We start from the raw sequence: 22,374 nt of genomic DNA on the forward strand, positions 1-22,374 counted from the left end.
CACTGGACACAGCCCAAATACACCTGAAAAAATGGAAGAAGGAGTGGAAACGACTGTTCTACCAGGAACGGTTCCTTTTTCAGAATACCCTTCAACGTCAAACCCTAGTACGCCACAGGCACCGATAAACACGACGCAAGGATCCACAGGATCATCGCCGAATAAGTCGCAAAATGCAGCAAACTTCCTTACTAGTACGCCGAAACCTCAACGCCAACAAGGCGAAGCGAATAGCAACAAAGATAGCGCAAACGCTACAATCAACCACGAAGATGCTGACATGCCAGAGAGCTAATACGATACAATCGTAAACACGACTTAGACACAGTCTAATACATAAAATCTGGTGAAAAATAACAACTACGTACGACTCAGAAAAGATAGAAATTTTGGCCATTTCTGAAATAATAATTTCAACTTCCAAATTGTAGGTACCTATCCGAATAAAAGTAGATACTGATAAATTCAAAAAAGGTTTGAACCTAGGGACCAATTTCACCAGAATTTTCATTAAAAAATCTTCCACTCGAAGTCTTATTTATTTTTTATAGTTGTGAACTTTGTTTAATTTTTCAAAATCGAGTGGACTAACGTAAAATTTCAAAAAATGAGTCGAACTACTTTCTTATCTATTCGCACAGCGGAAGAAATCGACATTTTGTAATAACTACCCACAGGGTACCTTATTAATCAACTTTCTCAACAGCAATCGTCGAAATATCATCGTAGTCGCCACTGACTTGGCATCATCGCAACCAAGGCGAGGTAACATTCCGCCAACGTTTTATTTCAACGTCGTTATCTGTATTCGAAGAAGTCAACTTTAACATCCGACGATAATCATCTGTATTTTGGTTCGATAATTCGATTTACTCCGCTACGTTGCATTTTTCGATTGATATATTGTGCTGATTGTTATAATTTGATTACATGTAAGTTTATTCGGTCACAGACTGATTAATTTTTATTTATCTATAATTTTGTTTTCGAAAGGACTGATTAGATTTAGTTTTATTTTGTAAGATTTGACAAATTTGTTTTTACGATGCGTATTTTTGGACAGTTGTTTTATTTTTAAGATTTGTATTCTTGACGCATCGATACAGTCCTATTTCTATGTATTTTGTAAAATGTTTTATTTTTAGAAGTTCTAAGTTTTTTGTAATTTTTTCACACTCGAGTTTCGACACGACTCACTACCACAGGTAGACGACAAGTACCTTCAACTTTGATGCACAGCATCCAACTTTCGGTTCGCTTGTTCGATTCTTGTCTCGTCTATCCTTTTCGATTTGGGAGTTTGAAAAAATTAGTAGAATAGGGAAAAAGTCTTTATTTTTGTATTCTGTCGCTAGATAGTACATACTTACCCGATGTTTTCAACTTCGTGTATTCTGTCCTTATTCGCTGCTCGTATCTTCGGATGCGACAGCGGGTGGTGCAGGGTCGCGAAGGGGAGCTTCGGGGGTATTGCTACGTGCACAGTGGGCTAAAATTGGATTTACTCTGCCTCGAATTTCCCGCAGTGGAACACCACGAGGGGCAGAGACTGCTCCCACAGGGACCAGCCTTACAGCTTCGACATATCTTTCTCTCTCTGATCCGTGCTTTCCACGACTGGTTATACTCATTGAGTAAAGCCACGAAGGGGCATATGATAGAGGGGAGATATGCCGGACCTGTAAGGGTTATATAGGATTAAGTATATGTGTTGGTAACACTGATCACGCGTCGCGACACAGGGCTACAAGCCCACGGAGCGGCGCTGCGGCCGATTGTTATATTGTTGAGGTACGTAGTGATCGGACGTGTCGACGCGGTATAATCTCGGTGGTGTATTATAGCCATAATTGGCAAGAAAGCGTATTATATTAGTTTTAATTGTGTTTAATTATAAGTGATTAGTGTTAAGTGTAAAGTATCGTGTTGATACTAAAAACCTTCTTCAAAGGTATTTAATTGTGTTTATTCTTTTACGTTTAATACAAAGTGTCTTACACGTGACTACATTTTACTTATTGTGTGATATAATTGGTATAGCCTCCAGCCGGGGTAAGTAATATTCTTTGAGTATTCAGCTTATGCAAGTATCATCTAGTGGTACTTAATATCATTATATTTACATTTTCTTTAAAAATTGTGCGGACTTGAACTTTTATCGTTTATGAATTTTCCAAGTAACGAAAAATGAAATTCAACATTTAAAAGCTTGCCAAGGCGAATTTTGGTTCGAAGTGCCTACATGTTTTAGTGTGGATAGAAAAAAAAACAATATTGAGAGAATTAAAAAAAATATAGGGTCATTCCACGTCAATTGGAACAAGAAGTGGTAGGGGGGTTCGGCGATTTTTTTGAAATTTTTCCTGTGGAAAGACCTACCATAGGGATGACCAATGGCGCAAATCGCAGCCCTCTAGCCCATATTTAAAGGCAGCCAGGGGGTGTCAAAGTTTTCAGTGAACCAAAAATACATATCATCCGTTTCAGCAGTGGATTACCTACTCGATAACCGCGATACCTATACCAAAATGGAACATTTTCACACAGTTAGGGGTTTTGAAAGGCTTTTTGGTGATAGTTTTCACATCGTTCCGACTCTCAAAACTTTTCATGCTGAACAACATATTAAAAAATTGGGATGGTAACATGTTGCAAAGTTGATTTAAAAAAATTTAAAGTTCGCGAAAAAATGCGATTTTTTGATTTAAAACATGAAAAAAAATTTTGATAGGTGAAGTTGACCCATTTGACCCCTATTCTTACGTATCTGTTGAAAAAGTTGAAAAAACCCTTTCACTCGATGAAATGAACTCCTCACAAAAAAATCAAAATTCGAAAAAATTCAAAAAATGAACGATTTTTTTGTTGTTGTCAGAGTAATTTTTATCAACTTTTTCATGAAATACGTCAGAAAGAAGTCAAAATAAGACAACTGCGTAAAAAACTTTTTTTGATGTTTGAAATTGAAAATTGAATTTTTTCGAATTTTGATTTTTTGTGAGGAGTTCATTTCATCGAGTGAAAGGGTTTTTTCAACTTTTTCAACAGATACGTAAAAATAGGGGTCAAATGGGTCAACTTCACCTATCATAAACTTTTTTTCATGTTTAAATCAAAAAATCGCATTTTTTCGAAAACTTTAAATTTTTTAAAATCAACTTTGCAACATGTTACCATCCCAATTTTTTTGTACGAAAAAAAGTGGCAACACTGATTTTTATTATATCACCAAAAAGCCTTTCAAACCCCCTAATTATGGGAAAATGTTTCATTTTGGTAGGTATTGCAGTTATCGAGTAATCCACTGCTGAATAGGATGATATTTTAGGTTCACTAAAAACATTGACACTCCCTGGCTGCATTTAAAAATGCCAAAAATGGGCTAGAGGGCTGCGAGTTGCGCCATTGGTCGTCCCTACGGAAGGTCTTTCCACAGGAAAAATTTCAAAAAAAATCGCCGAACCCCCCCCCACCACTTCTTGGTCTAATTGACGTGGAATGACCCTAAATGAAAAACAAAATCTCAAATGGTGTATAATTGTATATATAGTTAGGTACATATTTTAAAATTTTGTTGCATAGGTATAATTAAAAATTTTAGTTGGGTATTTCTCTCATTCTCCCGCTAAGTAAGAACCAGATGCTAAAAAAAATAATAATAATATCAAAAATATGTACTCGTACTAAACAGAATCACTTGATATCAGTGTGATTTGCTGGAATAATGCCTAAAATTAATGGCAACAAAATGCAAAAAAAAAACATTAAAAATCAAGTATTATGTATACACTCCTGACAGTGACGAGTCCTGACCAAATTTTTGACGCAGAATTTTATTTTTCATTTCCAATTTCTGAAGAATTTTTAACAAAATTAGAAATGCTGGCCAGCTGGCGTATTTTTCTTACTTACTAAAAATAAAATTAACTGGAGACCTAAATTGAGATAGGAAGCTTGAATTTACTTTTTTTTAATAAGGAGTGCAAAAATGTAATAAAGCATTTTGGTAGGTATCTCTTTCTATCTGGTAAAGGGACTAGGGAGACGAAATCATTCGAGACTGAGGACATTTTTTCAAAATTTGAAAACTGAGATGGTTCCAATAGGTCGTGTCTAAAAAATAAATTTCGAATTGAGCACCTTCATACCTATCAATCAAAATGGATGTCTTGTGTCACGAATAGAATATTTTGATCAAATTCAGTGGAGATCTTTATTTTGAGTCAAAAGTTTTCCGGAAAAAATTTCAATTCCGGAAGTGTCCCTGGAGAAGAGATATGGTGCCTCAAAGTTGGACCATTTATGGATAAATCTGTCCGTCGTGATACCCACAAAATCCACAAGGTGCACATCACTCAAGATACAAGGAACGTTCATGGCATCGGAGTGAAGCAAGTTGGTGTTACAAAATGAAAATTGAAAATTAGACGAGTTTCTTGCGTGCCCCCCTTCCCACCGCCTTCTAATTTTAGACCAAGTGATTTTTAAACAGATGGGGATATGAAACCATCCTAATGTGTTTGCGTTACCATCTTCTTCATGCATTATATGGTAAGTATTAGATACCTAGCATAGCACAACACCTGTGTAGTCCTCTTTCCATTCGATAAACCATAAATTTCCAACCTTCCCCATACCCTACCTCAACTAATCATCTATGATCTAGGCACTTTGTCATAAGTTGCAGATCCCAAGACGAAAATTTGTTTCGCTGCTCCGGAAGCCGCCTCATCGCGACACAGTTTCACTCGGACAGGTTTTTCGACTTTGGCTCCACCTCGTGTACCCGAGACGGTGTTTCTTTTAACGCGAGACGCTTTTATTTTGTCGCTATTCTCGAGAGCATTTGCATTGGTAGATCACCTTACACGGAGGGTTGTACCAAACCAGGAGAGGGAAACTGTACCCAGCACCCAGCTGTAATGATAGATCATTCGAAAAGCTCCACAATCAACATATTTCGTCCTTCGAGTTCGAACCGCAGTCCAGTTTCAGTTTTTACCTCACGTCCTTCGAGTTCTTCTTCGGTCTCGTTTACGTACGTAGATATCGCACTTCGAATCATGTATTCGTCTTTATCGATTTTATTTTTCGTGATTTTCTTCTGCTGCGTCGCAAATTCTTCGGCAGAAGCTCCCGATCCTGAAATTGTAATAGAGTCATGGGCCGAGCAAGCTTACAATTGGTTTATCGGGCAGAACTGCAGCCAGATCAATAACACTGTCCAGGAGACTTGCACTTCGATGAAATTAGTCAAGAAAATGAATTATCGTATTTATGGTACTACGCCTGTGTTGGGGCAGAAATTCGCGGCCGTGTATCCTGACGGTGATTCGAAAAATAAAACGTATTTTGATGGCGTTCTTGTCTTGGATCCGTTTCCGGAGGCTAGATTTGGACATCCGATTTTGGTATTCTACGTCAATATTTTCAACAGATCTGCAGGATGCGATGAAACGAAAGGAGTTCTTGTCGGTGAGTTGAGTTTTACTGGTACCTAATACGTATTTTAATGGTGTTGCTTAGACTATTAAATAGGTAGGTTGATTTATTTCAAATTATGTAAATAGGTATGTACTTACTAAATTGCTGAAATTATATGAAAAATGGTAGCAACAAAATAACAAAAATTGAAATACTATCCAGCTGATTTTTGACAGACTTTTAAGATTAGGTACATGTTATGATAAAATATACTTATTATCTTGAGGGGACATTCCCTTTCCTAAATTTAAACATATTCCATATAGGTACCTATACTTACTCTTTTTTTTTCTGAAAAACATGATTTGTATTTTCAGCTCCCAGCTAACGACCTATCATATGTAGAATATTTTTTTCATGCGCGTTAAGTCCCCCTCCACATCTCCTCCTGTATCTACTTCGTATAAGACTCACCGTTAAGCCTACTTACACGTGTGTTTGCTTGGCTGCCTGCGCCTGAATTTTTCCAATAAAATGTGAACATGAGTCTTCTTGATTTCTCTAACTCGAATGTGAATTTTTTTAATTTTTCCAACTTGTACCCTTCTATTTTTCAAAGAATTCAACAACAAAAAGATCTTATCACTAATCAAATTCATTCAAAGATCATCTTCCATCCCGCAGTCTCTCGCTCGACAAATCGTCACTTCATTATCATTTTTAAATTTTAACGTAGTTTTAACGTGTGCAGCTTTACAATTGTTCTGATTCTTACTCGGAGAGCAAACATTTTCTCAAAACGTAAAAATATTCAAAAAAAATCTCAATTTTTTGTGAAATTTGATCACAAATAAGTAGGTAGTTGGGAACTAAAGGTATTTTTGTGTTTTGTTTTTCAATTTAATTTTTAATTTGTAATTTTTCGAATTTTATGTACCTATAGATGTGGTCAAAAAATTATAGTGGTCGTTTATTTTTGCTTTTTTAGTGTCTATACTTTAAGATTCTGTTCCTCCAGATCTGTTCCATTGCGATCTCAATAAAAATTGCAGAAGTAGAAAAAGGGAAACGAAGGGGCTTTCGAAGTCCCATCAAAGACATAATTGTAAAATTTAATTACCTATTTAAAAAACAAGTGTTATTAATTTAGTATATTCGGCAAAATTTTATGTTCAGACGCAGAGAGAAAAAAAATGTCATGTGTTTCTTTTGTTCAGTGGATACTTTTATTGATCTAGGTACTTGGAGTTGGAATGAAAAAGTTGAAAGTTTGAATAAATTCAATGCGGTTTTTGACGACTACGAAGGAATTTGTTGATAATACAATTTTCTTTTCAAATGAAATAAATTTGGTTTTCCTCGTACAAAACTAGTGTTCCTTTTTCATCGAATCCCTCCAATTTTTATCAAAATTTGCCAAATATTTTCGAAGAAATTACATTTTAAAGTACCTAGGTAGTTAAAAACGAATTATAATCGTTCAATAATTTGTGGCCCTGCTTTTTAAAATGATTTATCCTTTTTATCTCAATTTCTTGATGAAATATGTCAAATAGGTAAATGTTATTGGTGGCTCCTTGTAGCCAGCCCCAAACATGGATTTGGTGGTACCTTTTTTAAAAATTATTCACTAAATTAATGAAGTGAGAAGAGAGGAAGAGTCAGCAGAATACCTACCTTTAAAAATAATCTCAAGTTTTGGGCTATAGAACTTTGAAAAAAATAAACTTGCGTCGCCTAAATAATTATTGAATAAATTATTATTTTTAGCTCCTTCAATTTCTTGATTTATGTAAAAGAATTTTAAATCCTCTTCTGAAATGACTGAATTGCATGTTGAACTTCCAAGTGCCCTGTTGGACTATCCTAGAAAACCTCATTTCTGGATTCTGGTCGCATTTGAATTATAATCACGTCTAGACACTCAGTTTTTTGGAATTTGTGAGCATTATGACTTTTTTTGGAAGCTCATTTAAAAAAAAAACCTTAAAGTCTGAAAATGTACGAATGGACAATTACAAGTCTATAGGAATTTTACCTTACTTCTACGAGATCATAAGTATATTCCAACTTCCAACGCGTTTTGAGAATCTTTTTCGACGTGGATAACAAAAAATAATGGATTTCTTTTTGGGCGCAAATTTTCCCAATGAAATGCTCTAAAATTTCAAAATGTGCCATTGGGCAGTTGTATCTCCAGGACCTTTTTAGCTACGTCACATTCTAAAACTACCGATGAATATTTTACAATACTTTTTGAAAAATTAAGGCCTCCTCAAAAATACCTATTTCTTCACTTATGTCAAAATTTTGCCTCTATAACCGCGATTTATTTTAGATTTGTCTATATAAATCAAAACTCAGTGGATGTGGGTAGAAGTTAGGGGTAGGTAGGTATACGTATTAACTAAAATTGTAGAAATGGAGAGTGTAAAATTTCCCAAAATAGTTAAGTATACTTAAGTCAATTTTTCAGCTCATATACATATTTTTTGAACCATATATAGGGAGAAAACAATTTTTTCTCGCAACATGGTCTCTTTCCACATGACGAGTCAAATTTAATTAGCCATTCCTTTTGTTATTCGAAACGAAGAACTTCAGATTATTCTATTTAAAAAAAAAAAAAAAAGTTTTCGTAAATATTGTCGAGGAAAAAAATTTCAACCATTCACCCCTGTTCCCCTTTAAAAAATCCGAAAAGATGATTTTTATCGAACAAATTGCTCGTAATTTCAAATACACCTATATGCTCAATGAATTTATATTCACCCCCTCCTTCTCACCGACACCCCTCACTTTGCCTCTCGAGTAAAAACACTCACCAAAATCGTGTCCATTAAACGGCGCAGTCTCAGTCATCACCATCAGCAAGCGATACACATAAAGCAGCAGAAAAAACAACGTATCAGAGACAAGAGAGAGAGAGAGAAAGAGTGAGAAAAAAAACTCGTCACCTAAAAAAATAGCTGCGAACAAGAACAGTGTCCAGCTTCTGTGTACGATTTTCGAGCTTGGCAATCATATCTGTAACATTAGTATAGTAGCGCATCTAACGATTTCAAATTACGGTGCGATTCTCTTTCAAGTTTGCCGCCGATTTGTCTCGGTACAGGTGTTGGTGAGACGAGCGATGAGCCTAAAGGTGCCACGAGCCAAGTTACTTTGATGTTCGCCGACGTTGTTTGAAGCGATGCCGACCAACGACAACTGGTATATAGCTTCTCTCTCTTCGCCGCTCGCGATTGAGACGTCATTATAAAGTCTTGCGTTCGTTTTACTTTGTGAGAGAATATTAGGCCGTGGCTGTGGGGGACAGGTAAACATTAAAAAGTTTGAAAAGGAAAAGAAAGTGCCGGTCTCTTTGGCGGTCGCTTTACAAAAAGACGAGTAAAAAACGCGTAAAAGATAAAATGCCGGTTCTTGTGGAAAACTCAACTCCTCGCTACTCGCTACGATCGCTTATTTCCTGTTTTCGATCTTTTTTAAAAGCTATTTTAGTCGGCGATGAGGCGCTGAGTCGAGAAAATGGCCGTTTTTTTCGGACCGATCACTCGGGCAGTGCGAATGGTTTATGGGTGTTGTAAAGTGTACTGTATACGCAGCATTTCGTCGTCTTCAAGGTTTTGGAGTAGGACTGGCGACGAAGATGATGGGGTTTGGGGTGATCGTCAGTCAGGTATTATGGACATTGCGAGTGACTCGACCAACTTAACGTTTTACGTGTCGATGAAGTTGCATAAGTAGAGTGCCGAAAATACTCGTAATGTGGGCAGATTTAGCGTTGCTTAAAATAGACAGTGTAGATACCTGTTGTTGTTGTTGTTTTTTTTTTTGGTACATAAAAGAAACTAAGAAATGGTCTTCTTGAATCCTGAACTTGATTCATCATTTTTATGAAGGAGAGGAGAGGATTTTAATGAATATGATTCAAATAGAAGCCTCCCCAACCACCCCAATCCAAAAACATTTCAAATAAAATTGGGTTTGACCTTATGAAATACAGACTTATGGTTATTAGCTACAAAATAGTCAGAAGCATACCTCGCAGATCCACATAAAAATGAACCCTGCCTATGAACCCAACACTTGTTTTTTCTGGAGCATGCCTCATCGGGAAATCTACATGGGACAAGTGTTCTGTTTTGGTGAAAAAGTTCTATAAAAAAAAAAAAAAAAAATGGTCCATTTCCATAATGATGAGAGTTATCGGCAATTGAATGAATTTTTTATTTATTTTTTTTCAATTTTTCAAAAGTTGAAATTTTGTGTTCTTTGAAATTGAATTTTACTTTAACTTTTTGGAGTATATACTTATACAAAAATGTTATTTTGTGAAATTCTGTACCTCAAAAAATTGAAGGAGCCAGGGACAATAAGTTGCACTAATGACTATGCAAATTGCAAGATACAGCATTAAAAATCTGTATGCTTATGGCTTCATCAATTTTAAAGATGGGATGATTTGAAAAAAAAATCAGTATAATTTGCCTTAAAAACTGTGCGAAGAATTAGAGTCAATAATTTAGTGTCTGAAAATTCAGAGACCTCTGCACAGTTTGTAGTTTTCAGATTAGGTATCTACATAAGTACCTATAAAAGAATTAAGGTACAAAAGAATTTAATTCTGGGAGGTGTATTCCCACCTCCCCTCCCAAGGGTTGGTCGTGTGGACTTTTTTTTGGAAAGGGAATTCAAAAAAAATGTTGGGGTACGTAATGTCAAAAGAATGTGGAAAGAATTAAAGCTCTGACTCTGACTCAAACTCCGATTTTTGAAAAAAAAATCCTGATGATGATTGAATCATATTATAATTAAGTATTAATTTCATAATTTGGAAGTTTAAAAATTTTTTTTAGTGGTTGATAATCATTTACACATAAAAATGCTTATTAGAACTATATTTATGTTCTGTAGAAGAAATGGAAAAATTTCAAAAACTGTTGTCTCTTCAAAAAACAACTTTTTTCAAATTTCAATTTCAAATTTGAAAATTTGAAACCCTTATGAATGAATTAAAAGTTTAAATTGGTGATCCAAAATTTTTCTCAGCATTTTGACATTATTCCATAACTTTAGTTTTTACATCCTTTTAAAATGATTAAAAGATGATCCACCTAATTCTGTTTTTTGTTTTCTTTTTTCTGACTACAAAAACAATTTACCTATCTGAAGTTTTAATTTGAACATTTTAAAACGAGAGTTGTACGTAGAGACTTCAATATATGTTTCGTCTGATCAAATTTGACCAGAACTGGATCTTATCAGATCAAAGTTTTGATCGAATAATCAGATCCTAGAGGATTAGATCTGGACATTCCGCAGATCTAATTAGATTTGACCAGATCCAATAATTTTCTCTTGCGATAAAATTGATGAACGTGGTCAAAATTCAGGTTGGACAGCTTAGTTGCATGAACATCTTTAACTGGCCATTTTTGGCGGGAAAAATCGTAAAAGCTCAAGTTTTTCCATCAATACCTATAAGAAAATTTGAAAAAATGTAAAAATATGTTGATAGGTACTTACATTTAGGTGAGGTACCTACATAAAATATAATTTTTTCATAATTACACCTCTGAAGGAACTTACCCAAAATACTGTTGAGAAACTAAAAACATTAATTTTGCAAGAAAGAAATGTTTGAAGAAATTTCCAAAAATTTTCATAAAAACCTTCGGTAGAGTTTAACTTAACAATTATGTACGTTTGAAAAAAATTAAATTAAAAATTGTTGAAGATACAAATTTTAAACAAAAATTAAAATTTCATCCTTTTAGAGGGGTTAGAGGATGAGGTGGCGATTTAAAAATGTTTTCACTAGAATTTTGGACCATTTGCCTTCGTTAGTGTTGTTTCTCCTGTACAGCTAGGAGATTGCATGCATCATACATTTGTCCAAATTATACAAATGCATCTTTTGGGTTCAAATATACCATTGTGTTGATAATTTTTCAAAAATATAGATGTCACCTTACTTTTAAAAAAAAATACAATGAAAACAGCATGAAAACTCGGAAAATATATGGCATTTTAATAAGCTCATTTTCTGCAAAACGGGTTAAAAACGAGAAAATTTCTAAGAAAAGCATTGTCGAGCGAAGATGTTTGTATCATATTCATTGATCATTTACAACAATCGAAATTTATCGTTGAAAATTTTGATAAATTTTGTACTTTTTTTAAAAAATTGACAAACTACAAAAAAATTTGGTACCTATGTATTTTCGAGCTGATTTTTGTAGGCATTATCGAGAATAACATTTCACCTGAATGAAATACCTAAAAAACACTCATAATTTTTTTTTACCTACTGACCAATCCATCTACTTCCTCTCTTAAATTTTTCATTTAAAAAATCGGTTAGGTATTAAACTTACATCTAGGTGCTAAAATTTGAATTTTTTCGAACCTATTCCACAATACACTTAACATCTGATTTTCTGAAATCGTTGAACGCGGTTGTAGTTACATTTAGATATCCTTCTAAAAACTTATTCTGCGCATAAATCGGAGGTAATTTCAGTGAAAAGAAAAAACACGAGAATGAAACAAAAAAAAAATAGTATATTTCCCATTTTCGAGTAAAATTACTGTGAATAATTATCTTATAGTGTGTAGTGTCGGAGTGGTCGTGTACCATTCACGGGCGAATAAATTACACAGCGCCTTTTGGTGGGAGGAGATTCCTTAATTGTTAAACCTGTAATCGATTCTTTGATGTTCGCCGACTCAAGTTCTCTTTGATCTTCGCCGCTCATATCGTTCGGTAGCTAATCCTATTTGAAATGACAGCTCCTGTTTTTTGATGTCCCGCAAAGAACAACCCTTTTATTGTTCATTTGGTAAAAAAAAACCTTCTTTTCGACAAAAGAAAAATAACGGTTATTTTGGAAACTCATTTAGGTACTTATATGGGCAATTTTGGTTTTCAGTTTGCTGTATACCTATACTTACCTATACGAGTAAATAAATACGCGATTGTCATCATCTTCTTAGCTTGTACCTATTTACAAGTATATCTATTCTTTTAAAAGTATTAGCCTAATTTCAAATGAAAATGTCTTCATTATCATTACAGATGATCAATATTGCCTGCAATTCTGGACGAGAAATCAATGCAATCGTACCGCACCTAAACGTGGAATTAGATACAAAGCAGGTGCAATTCTTGGACCAAATTGCGGTGAAATAGTGTTTTTACCAATGGTGCATTTGCAATCCGAACCAGCCATTCAAGCTAATAATAAATTACGATGTTTTTCAAACTTGAAAGAATTTAATCGACGTTGCCCTGATTTACGTGCCCACGATAGATCGATTCGAGTCGCGTGTCATCCGCTCTTAAATAACGATAAAAATTGCGGATTTTACGATAACACGTTCGATGGCAGATGCTCGACGTCTCAGACGTGTGATCACGTAAGTTTTTAAATATTTTTTGTTTCATCTAGAAAAAACATTTGTTTTGCTTGACCTGCGTATAAGCTAAGCCTGAGCTGTACAAAAAGATGTGTTAGTAGTATGTAGATGTACCTATGTTACATACGTATTTATAATTTTCCAGAGGCTTCAGGAGGGTTTAAAATCACCCCCCCCCTCCCTAATCATTTACGAAAATTTAAAATAGAAAAAAAATAAAATTTTAGCTTTCTACGTAGGTACCTCAATTTGATAAAATTTGCTGTTTATTTTCATGAGAATAGGTCTTTAAATTTTTTTAAAATCTCCAAAAATTAAATTTTCTGTTTTTGGCCAAGGGTGGTGTATTTTTGAATGTTTTTTTAATTTTTCTATGCCCAATTCAGGAAATCGAAAATATTCTATCCATCAGCAAAGTCAATTGATTAAATAAAAAAAAAAAAAAAAAAAAAGATAAAAGAATAATAATTTCTTTATGAACATACTCTTGCCCCTTCAACTCTCAGATAAGGCAAACATATTAACACGGGCTACAAAAATATCCTAGAAGTGGCAGGTTTGCGGGACAAAAAAGTGAATGACCGACTTTTCATACAGCCAACAAATTGATAGAAAACTAACATTTTGAATGTTTTTCAATGGCACAACGGGGAGGGGGCTGGGGTTTTGGAAACCGAATCCACATTTTTTCAAATTGATGTGGAATTTTTAAAAGCTTGATACTTTTTTTGAAGGCTCCTAAAAAATTGTAAAGCCCGAATCCAACCATAATTTAAAATTGTTTCAAACCATAAGATGCGACCCATCGAAATGAATTTAAATTTCACGACAAAATCAAAAAATGTTCACGAGTTTGCTTTTGGATCAGGCTTTTAAAAAATTTAAACCATGAACCATAGTACAAATTTTGAACTTTTTTAACGAAAATTTTAAATCTTGTAAGTCCAATACTTTTGAATTTTCTTTTAAAAACCAACATACGACCTATTGAAGTAGATTAAAATTTCACTATGAAAATGAAAATGTAGATAATTGATTTTTTATTCTGTGCTCTTCCAGAAAATTTAAACTCAAAAATATCTCTAGAGCTCGAAGTTTCTTAGAATGGGGGGGGGGGGGGTAAGTAGGTAGGTACTAGGTACCTCAATTTCACAAAAATGTTTAATTTTTTTGGGAGGAGAAAGAAAGTAGTTGTGCAATTTTTTTTACTTTCACTATTCTTACCTATTGATTTTTTTTTAAATTGCCATATTATTGAATTGAAATTTATTATTGGTCCACTTTAATGTATGATCTGAGATTTCTACATTGGAATCTAGTTTTAGTCTCAATTCGGTCATTCTCATTGTACGTATATGTATATGTAGATGTACATTCCCTGGTGGTGGATTTTTAGAGATAGTTACATATATTTGAATTCTCTTCATGGCATAACTTAGGTCTACTAAGTAATTTTCAATATAGGTTAATCACTGTGTACAGGGTGCCCAGAAATATCGAGTACCCTTAAAAAAGTTTTCTACTAAAATACTTTGGTTAGTCACAGTGAATGATAATAATGATAGCACATGATTGGTTGTTGGACTGGAGAGATAACATTCCACCAATCATATGCATCTATTTCACGTTGCCAACCTATATTTTTAATGAAAAACTTTCTTAGGGGTACTCGATATTTCTGGGCACCCTGTATGTACATTGTACTTACCTACTTACCTACCCACCTTATACTCAAAACACTACTTTTTTCACCAGGCTGTGCTCCTATCCGGCGGATGGAATCGACAATTCAGCGATGTATCGACCTGGAACAACGTCCAGAACGTTAAAAACCTACTCATGTCTCACGGATTTTTGGATAACAACATCGGAATATTTTTCGCAAACGGACCCAAACATTCGGGTAGAAAACACAGCCCGAATCGCTATAACAGCGACGAAGACAGCGATGGTAAATATTGTGTTTATCGGCTACTACATACCTATTTAACAAATTACTTTGTTTTTACTTTCATTCAATGACGTCAGTGAGGACTTCCTTCACATTATGGGATGTAAAAATACCACTGCATACCTGAGATTGAATCTAGGCAGCCTATCTGGTCTATTTTTAGATTGTGATTGTAATAAAATAGGTAACCACATTCGTCATAAATCTGATGATCGCAATATTTTATGTATTCTATTTTCATCTCACTTTCGATCGAAACTTGAATCAACTCTCAAAAATTTAGAAGGCAACAGAAAAAAATTGCAAGGGCGAGGGCAAAAAATTTGTATATTTATTATACTTTTCGAAGTTGAATTTGAATGAAGGGTGAATAAAGATTCACTAAAAAATCGTTTGAGTATTATTCGCCGAGGAAAAATTGCATCCACTAAATCATTTTGAAATTTCGTCGGTTTCCAATACAAGGGTGATATGTCCATTTTTTTCGTTTCTGAGGTTTTTAACGTTTCAGGTACGGTTATAGTAGGTCTTTGAGTAGGTACTCATCAAAAAACAAAAAGGTGGTTTGTCATGAACCACTTTTTTTTGTTTTTTTGATGAATACCTACTTGAAGACCTACTATAACCGTACCCAAAATGTTGAAAACATGAGAAAAAAATGATGGACATATCACCCTTGTATTGGAAATCGACGATTTGACGATACAATATTTCTTCGAAAAAATCCAAAAATAATTTTGAGCAAATAAAATAGGTACCTACCTATTTTATATTTTTGTTAAATAAAAAAATTGTTCCATAGATCAAGTTTTGCTGTTTTCTGAGTAGTGAGCAAAAAAAAGATTGAATATTGACTGTAAAATATAAAATATTGAAATCAACCACCTCTGTAATTTTTACTCTCCTCGCTCCCCTTCACTCCAGTTTATTCAGGATTAAGGAAACCTAAGCTGAATCTTGAAAGTAAAAGATGAAAAATTCAAATTCACTGCATAAGTATAAAATTTATACCCACACTTTAATTTGTCAAAACTCTGTGATTTTTTTTCAATTTTAAAAGTTGAATTAAATACCTACCTAATATATTTTTTTTAAAAATATGTATTAGTTTATACGTTCATTTTTTAATGGTCTACCTATCTTTGAAAAAAAATAATGTTCCACAATTTCTAGTGCAATATTTATGTTTAATAATTCTGTTTCCTTCATAGTTATTTAGTCACTGCAGTTTATAGTTTTAATTGGAATATTATGGTATTCTTTTACAGAAAGCGAAGAAATAGAAACCGAGAGATATTTTTCGTCATCATTGAAAGATAGACTGAGAAATCACATTAAGATTCTTTGTGATACCGAATACTGCGCTGATACATTGTTGATTTATTTGAATAGTCCAACTAGATCAGATGGTTCGTCATTATTATGGGATTACTTCGATGATGGAATGGTATGTATACCTACTTATTAAAAAAAATTAGCATCATTTAGGTTACATTAGTGAGTTAGCCTATTTCAAAACCACGAAGCAAAAGGGGATGATAAAACGATCGATAGATTACAAAAATTAATACATCTTGAATATATTTGTATGTACATGGAGTCAACTAACTACAACATGTTTCTAAAATCAACACAATTTTTTTACAGTATGCAGAAGAAGAATTATACACGCCTAAAGAACTATTCAGAGATATCTACAGGTGTAAAGCAAACAGAGTTGTAATCCTTGCCGATCAAAATTATGGAAATGCGCTGGTAACTGCAGCCGAAGCCAGATTTATTCATTTGCAGAATGTAATGATCTTCACTTCTTATGATGACTATAATCGTAATGCTGAAAAGAGCAAAGATCCATTAACCGAACAATTACTCAGAGAGAAATATTTTGACGTTTGCTTGAACGATTTCAGAAATGTAAGTACCTACCTATACCTACCTAATACCTATAAATGCTAGAAGCCTGACTTATATTGACCAACAGAGATGAATTCAACTTTATTATCATGATTATTACAATGGCAAACGATCAATTTTTATAGAATAATTTACGTTTTTCAGGTGTTCTATAAATCGCACAAATCATCTCAATTTATCGGATACAAAATGAATTTATTGAATTCGACTCTGGTAGGCGCTCCTTGTACTGCAAAAGCAACATCTCTGAATGATCCAGAAGCAAGAAAATACCGAGGATGCAGTCTAGCTCCGCTGGTCTGACTAATTTCATTTTTTTATAAATAAAAAATAAAGTCTTACTAACGGTCATCGAGTGATTGATTGATTGTTCCGTTATTATGACAAAATGTACAGTGTGCGAGTTACCGTATATATAATAAGAATTTATGCAAAACGTATTGTCTATTTTGGGTCTGCGATCTGTGTACCCATTTTATTAATTTTGTATTAGCCTAAGTAATTTTTTAACGTTTCAATAACGATGAATATTATATGATACAATTTATGAAACCAATGATAATTCTACGAAATCATAATCCTTTTACATTAATAAGGTTATTATAATAATAGACATTCCTAGTTGTAAATAATAATGTACATTAGCATTTTGTAAGTTGAAGATTAAAATTTTTTTGAACATACTGTGCACTGTGTGCTTGCTATAACGTTTCAATAATACTGAATGGCGATCTCGTAGACACATATATCATGACCTGTCATTTTTTTTTCTTTTGAGAAAATGAAGTGGAAGCAGGAAGCGTTGTAGGTAATATCAGTGATATGACGCTCTGTGTCTCCAACATAGATATAAAGGTGACCTTTAAATGCATTTTAAATAAGTTCTTTTATCGTGTCATCGTAAACGCCGAGTTTTCATACAGTTTTTATTCATTTTTTTTTCTTTTTTTCATGAAATTATTTACAAATCCGTTAAAATATGCTCATTCTAAGATGGTTGGTATATTACGTACACGCGTGTGGAATTAATTACGTATTTTTTTTGTCTTACTTTAAATAAATGTTTGAAAAGATAATGCAGTCGTTTGAAGATAGGTAGGTACATATTTAAATGTGCGAATACCAATGATGCAGTTTTATTTTTATTTTCTGCTTTCAATAGATTATAAACGTCAAGTCGTGTCAGAAAATAATTTTTTGGAAAAAAATTCACTTTTTTGTTTTGATAAAACGAATTAAAATGTAAAAATGCAACAAGATGCATAAATTATTTCATAAGTACCTAATAATAATATGGATAATAACAGCTCCATAAATCTTGAATGTCAATTTTGGAAATTGAAGGCTTAAAATGTGAAAATAACATTTGTTTCTAGAATAGGTTCCTACCTAACTAAATTTTATAAATTACCTACTTCTAATGTTGTCTTTAAAACTAATATTCTCTCAAAGGCTCTTTTTCCAAGCATGAGGTATCATTTTAGTATTATCAACAATGAAATAATGTAGGTACTGGCAGCCCAGAAAATTTTCTACAAAGTGTTGTCATTCCTCATCTTTTTGCCATTATTGTTTATGTTTTATATCAATTTTCATAGGTGGGTAATTTTTTGATTAATTTCAGGGTTATTGAAAGAGGACCTAAAAATACACCTCTGGCCAAAATTTCAGGTACTGAAATTCCTTTGTCAATTTTTGGCGAATTTCAGAAAATTAGAATTTTGGTCAAAAATGAAGAAAATTCAAAATTTTAGTAAATTGGCCTAGAAAGCTGAAATTTGGTTTGTAGGTACTCTATTTTTGACTTCCTGAGTTGATTAGTAATAGTTTCCAGCTGTTTTGGAGCTTCCAGCAGATTTTTGGATAATCCAGAAGTAGAGTGAAAATGAAATTCAGCATCTATGAACTCGTACTTTACTACTTTTGTGACTCATTCGATCACTTTAAGCACATCTTTTCAAAATATTTCGGTGCAGATTCAAATACAAAATTTTGTCCAGGTATTTTGGGGGGAAAATGAGAAAATCAAAATCCGCAGGAGGCTCCAGAACAGTTTGAAACCATCATCGATCGACCGAGGAGATTGAAAATGAGGTACAAACCATATATCAGCCTTTTTCGTTTACGTATTTGCCAACAAGGATTTCTTAATTTTTTTCAAAAATAATTATCATCAAAAAAATTTGGATTTGAACTTGAACAAAAATTTTTTGAAAATATGGACCTAAATCGATCGAAAGGGTCACAAAAGTGGTAAATACGAGTTTATAGGAGCTGATTTTTCATTTTCATCTTAGGTAGGTACCTACTTACAGCGTTTTTTCAAAAACTAAAGAATCCGAAAATCTGTTGGAAGCTCTTGAACGGTCCAATAACATCAATAGCCATAAATCTTTCGTTTGTTTTTTTTTTCAAAAATGATAACTGGGGAAAATTTTGGATTTGAACCAGCATAAAATCATCCAAATCAAATGGTGAATTCGAGTTCGAGTTGATAGGGGTGCTAAATTTCATTTTCAATGCAGCATTTTTTCAAAAACTGGAGAGAATTCAAAAATCCGCTGGAGGCTGCAGAACGGTTCAAAACCATCAACAATTCATTCGGGTGGTCAAAATTAGGGTACAAACCCAACTTCAGCTTTCTAGGTCAATTTGGTGAAATTTTGATTTTTTTATTTTTGACAAGTAGGTAGGTACGTACCTATTTGAATTTTTAAAAATCCGCCTAAAATCGAAAAATGAATTTCAGAAATTTTAGCTGCATGGTAGCACATTTTGGTTACTTTATGGATTCTTCTTTGTCTGGTTCAAAAAGTTTTGTGCTGGTTTGGATATTTTCCTTGTTGGGCAAACAATTCGGAAGGTACCAAAGGAATACGATTAGTGCAGATAGGTAGGTAGTTGGTTATTTTATTTCCAGATAAAAATCGTCAGGCCTTCTTACTTTTTTCAGATCTCGATTTTTTTCCCTGATGATGAATGAACAGGTAATTACTTACCTATTGACAACAAATATCAATGATTTTTCCAGTTGGAAAATTATAACCGAATGAAATAACATTATGAATCAACTGTAGGTAACAACCATGGTGGATAAAATGCATTAAGTAATGCATAATACATCAATATCGAGTGCATTCGCAGACATTCAAAGAATTATACAATGTAACAACTGACATTGCAATAAAAATAAAAACCATTTCAATTGCAGTTCTATTTTTAGAACTACCTAATACCATTTTTCTTAACGTGTTTTAAAAGTGACTTTATAAAAATAGTTCAGTCTGCCGGTCTGTATAAGAGGAAACCATTTTAACGGTTTACATAGATTATATTTTTTGGTAACTCGACGACGTCTCGAATTCTAAATACTTGGGTACCTTATATCAGATCAAATTATAATGTATTAGCAGGCAGACCATTGAAAAAGATGGCCACTTTGAGAGAATTTGCATTAGACAAGATCTATTGCCGAAAATTGTTACGTAAATGCACATCTCTGAGCGACATTGTAACATTGTATGGGAAAATATGAAATATCACTTTACACAGCTGTTAGTGGATTAAAATTTCAAACACGAGTATGTATATGGCTAGGTGATCTGTAATCTGTATCTATTTACATTTTGAATATGCTCGCCAAATTGATGATGAATCAGTGTAGGTATAATCTGGTGCAGAGAACATTTGCATGGACGTATAATAGGTACTCGTACTTTGGCATACGGGTACGCACGATGGTGATACTGATATACGTACGTATGAATGTAGATGTATGTATGTACCTTAATCTACCGGCAATGAATATGCTGAGGTCGCAGAAAGCAAAATGAAAAAATAAGCGAATCTGCTGCTAGGTAGGTATAGTAGAGGTACATAAAGTATACTTATGCAAAGGTAATTTATAACATCAAACAAAATGGAAAACAATACTCGAGTGCTCACTTTTATTCTATAAAAATATTCGATTTAACATAAAAACAAAACCGCGAAACAGCACGCAGCATGGGATGGGATAGGATGAGATGGGCTGGGATGATTTTCAAATCCGCATGCAAACACCCATATTACACATTTATACTTACGTTGGTGTTGTAGATAAATGCTAATTCTTGACGTCAAAGATATTTAAATTTTTTTGCCACTCTCCAGACACCCTGGAAACCTTGTTAATTCCTTATTTTAAAAAATTTCATTAACGTGTCAACAATATTTCAAAGATCAAGTTCAAAGGTTGTCATGGCGATGCTACGTTTATTTGAATTTTTTAGGCGTTTCTCCTCGTATATCTGATATCCATTTATAAGATAAGTACCTACCTACACTTGCAAATGCAACAAACGATGCATCATAAATGCACAAAATAGGAGTTACTAATGTCTGTAAATAGACGTCATTGAATAGTCAGATATTTGACTACGTGCAGAATATTTTTTTTTTCTTATTTTTTAACGGATAAATGTTTACAAACGTAATACACTCGAACGTCACTATAACCGATATTCAAGCATTCCTAAATTTTTTTAGTCTGGATGATTTTCTTTCACATTGTACTTTGGAGAAGAAATGAATGGAGGAGAGAAGAGATTTCGAAAGTGTTCTCGTTCTCGAGTAATTCAGCAAAGTTTATGAGAATCCTAATTCATAGAAATATCAATTAGGACAATTAGGTATGAGCGGTATAAAAAAGGAGAGGGATGGTTAGATGGTTTGAATGCAAAAGGTTTCGAAGATGCTGAAATTGATATTTAAATGAGTTCTTCTCTCAAGGACACGTAAAGATAAAAGCGGAGAAAAAAACATTTGGAATTTTGAAGACAAAGAAGGAGACTATCCAGAAAAACTTAGACCCTTCTGCCCCACGAAGACTGAGCCATCGGTCCTCAAAAAAGAGTCATTTTTTTAAACGTGATTTTTTGCCCCTCTTGTGTAGTCTCATGTGTAGGTATAAAATGAGATAGGTAATCGATACCACTTCTAGTCCTGTAGGGCTGTACTTGGCACTTGAAGATTGGCGGATTCCAAAATCCACGATTTCTCATCAACTTTACATACATTACTTTTTCAACCACTAGAAGTTCCGTTTGACAAAAAACCAACACCAGATTCGTACTAAGCAGATTAAAATAGGTCCTTGATAAACCCTTCTTTCTCGAATCTCCATTATTTTGATCAAATCCTAAGATTCAATTGATTTTTTTCATTATACCTCCTTGTGTCGGAGCTTAGGCTACTTTATTTACAGAAATGCATACATACATAAATCGTCTATGTATGAATACAACACAATAAAGTTTGTAACTGTGGAATAGGATTGTTTTAATTTCATTCCTTTCTACATACTAATGTGTATAGGTGTACTAGCTGCAGGGATGCGATGATACCGTATCGATACGGTATCGATACTTCTGAAAATATCATGATACGTATCGATAAATATCATGATACTTTTGTTTGTTTATTTTAGCTTAAAAAGTTGGCTGAAATGCCAAAAATTTCACAGATAAAAAAAAGCCAAAAACCAAAAAAATTCAAAAGCTCAGTATCAAGTTTGGATCGATACGTATCGATACAATACTGATCCGATACATATCGATAAGTATCATGATATATCGGGTATCATCGCATCCCTGACTAGCTGTAGCTAGGCTGAGAATAGAGTA

The 22,374-nt window shown here is 33.7% G+C and overlaps 1 protein-coding gene across 1 annotated transcript; it reads left to right on the top strand.

Annotated features, from left to right (window-relative positions):
• Nucleotides 1-4,780: 4,780 nt before the first annotated feature.
• Nucleotides 4,781-17,394, top strand: LOC135835819 (uncharacterized). Its single transcript, XM_065350252.1, has 6 exons — nt 4,781-5,475; nt 12,506-12,846; nt 14,602-14,797; nt 16,066-16,244; nt 16,445-16,711; nt 16,856-17,394. Exons 1-6 carry the CDS (start codon nt 4,923-4,925, stop codon nt 17,012-17,014), a joined length of 1,695 nt encoding a protein of 564 aa, XP_065206324.1. The 5' UTR covers nt 4,781-4,922; the 3' UTR covers nt 17,015-17,394.
• The last annotated feature ends 4,980 nt before the right edge of the window (nt 17,395-22,374 follow it).

This window comes from Planococcus citri, chromosome 2 (assembly GCF_950023065.1).
Source record: "Planococcus citri chromosome 2, ihPlaCitr1.1, whole genome shotgun sequence".
In the NCBI taxonomy this organism is placed as follows: Eukaryota; Metazoa; Arthropoda; class Insecta; order Hemiptera; family Pseudococcidae; genus Planococcus; species Planococcus citri.

Excerpts from the sequence above, each read along its gene's own strand:
- LOC135835819 (XM_065350252.1), top strand. The coding sequence starts at position 4,923 with ATGATAGATCATTCGAAAAGCTCCACAATCAACATATTTCGTCCTTCG. Across the intron at positions 14,798-16,065 it reads CAGCGACGAAGACAGCGATG|AAAGCGAAGAAATAGAAACC; the intron begins GTAAATATTGTG and ends ATTCTTTTACAG. Across the intron at positions 16,245-16,444 it reads ATTACTTCGATGATGGAATG|TATGCAGAAGAAGAATTATA; the intron begins GTATGTATACCT and ends ATTTTTTTACAG.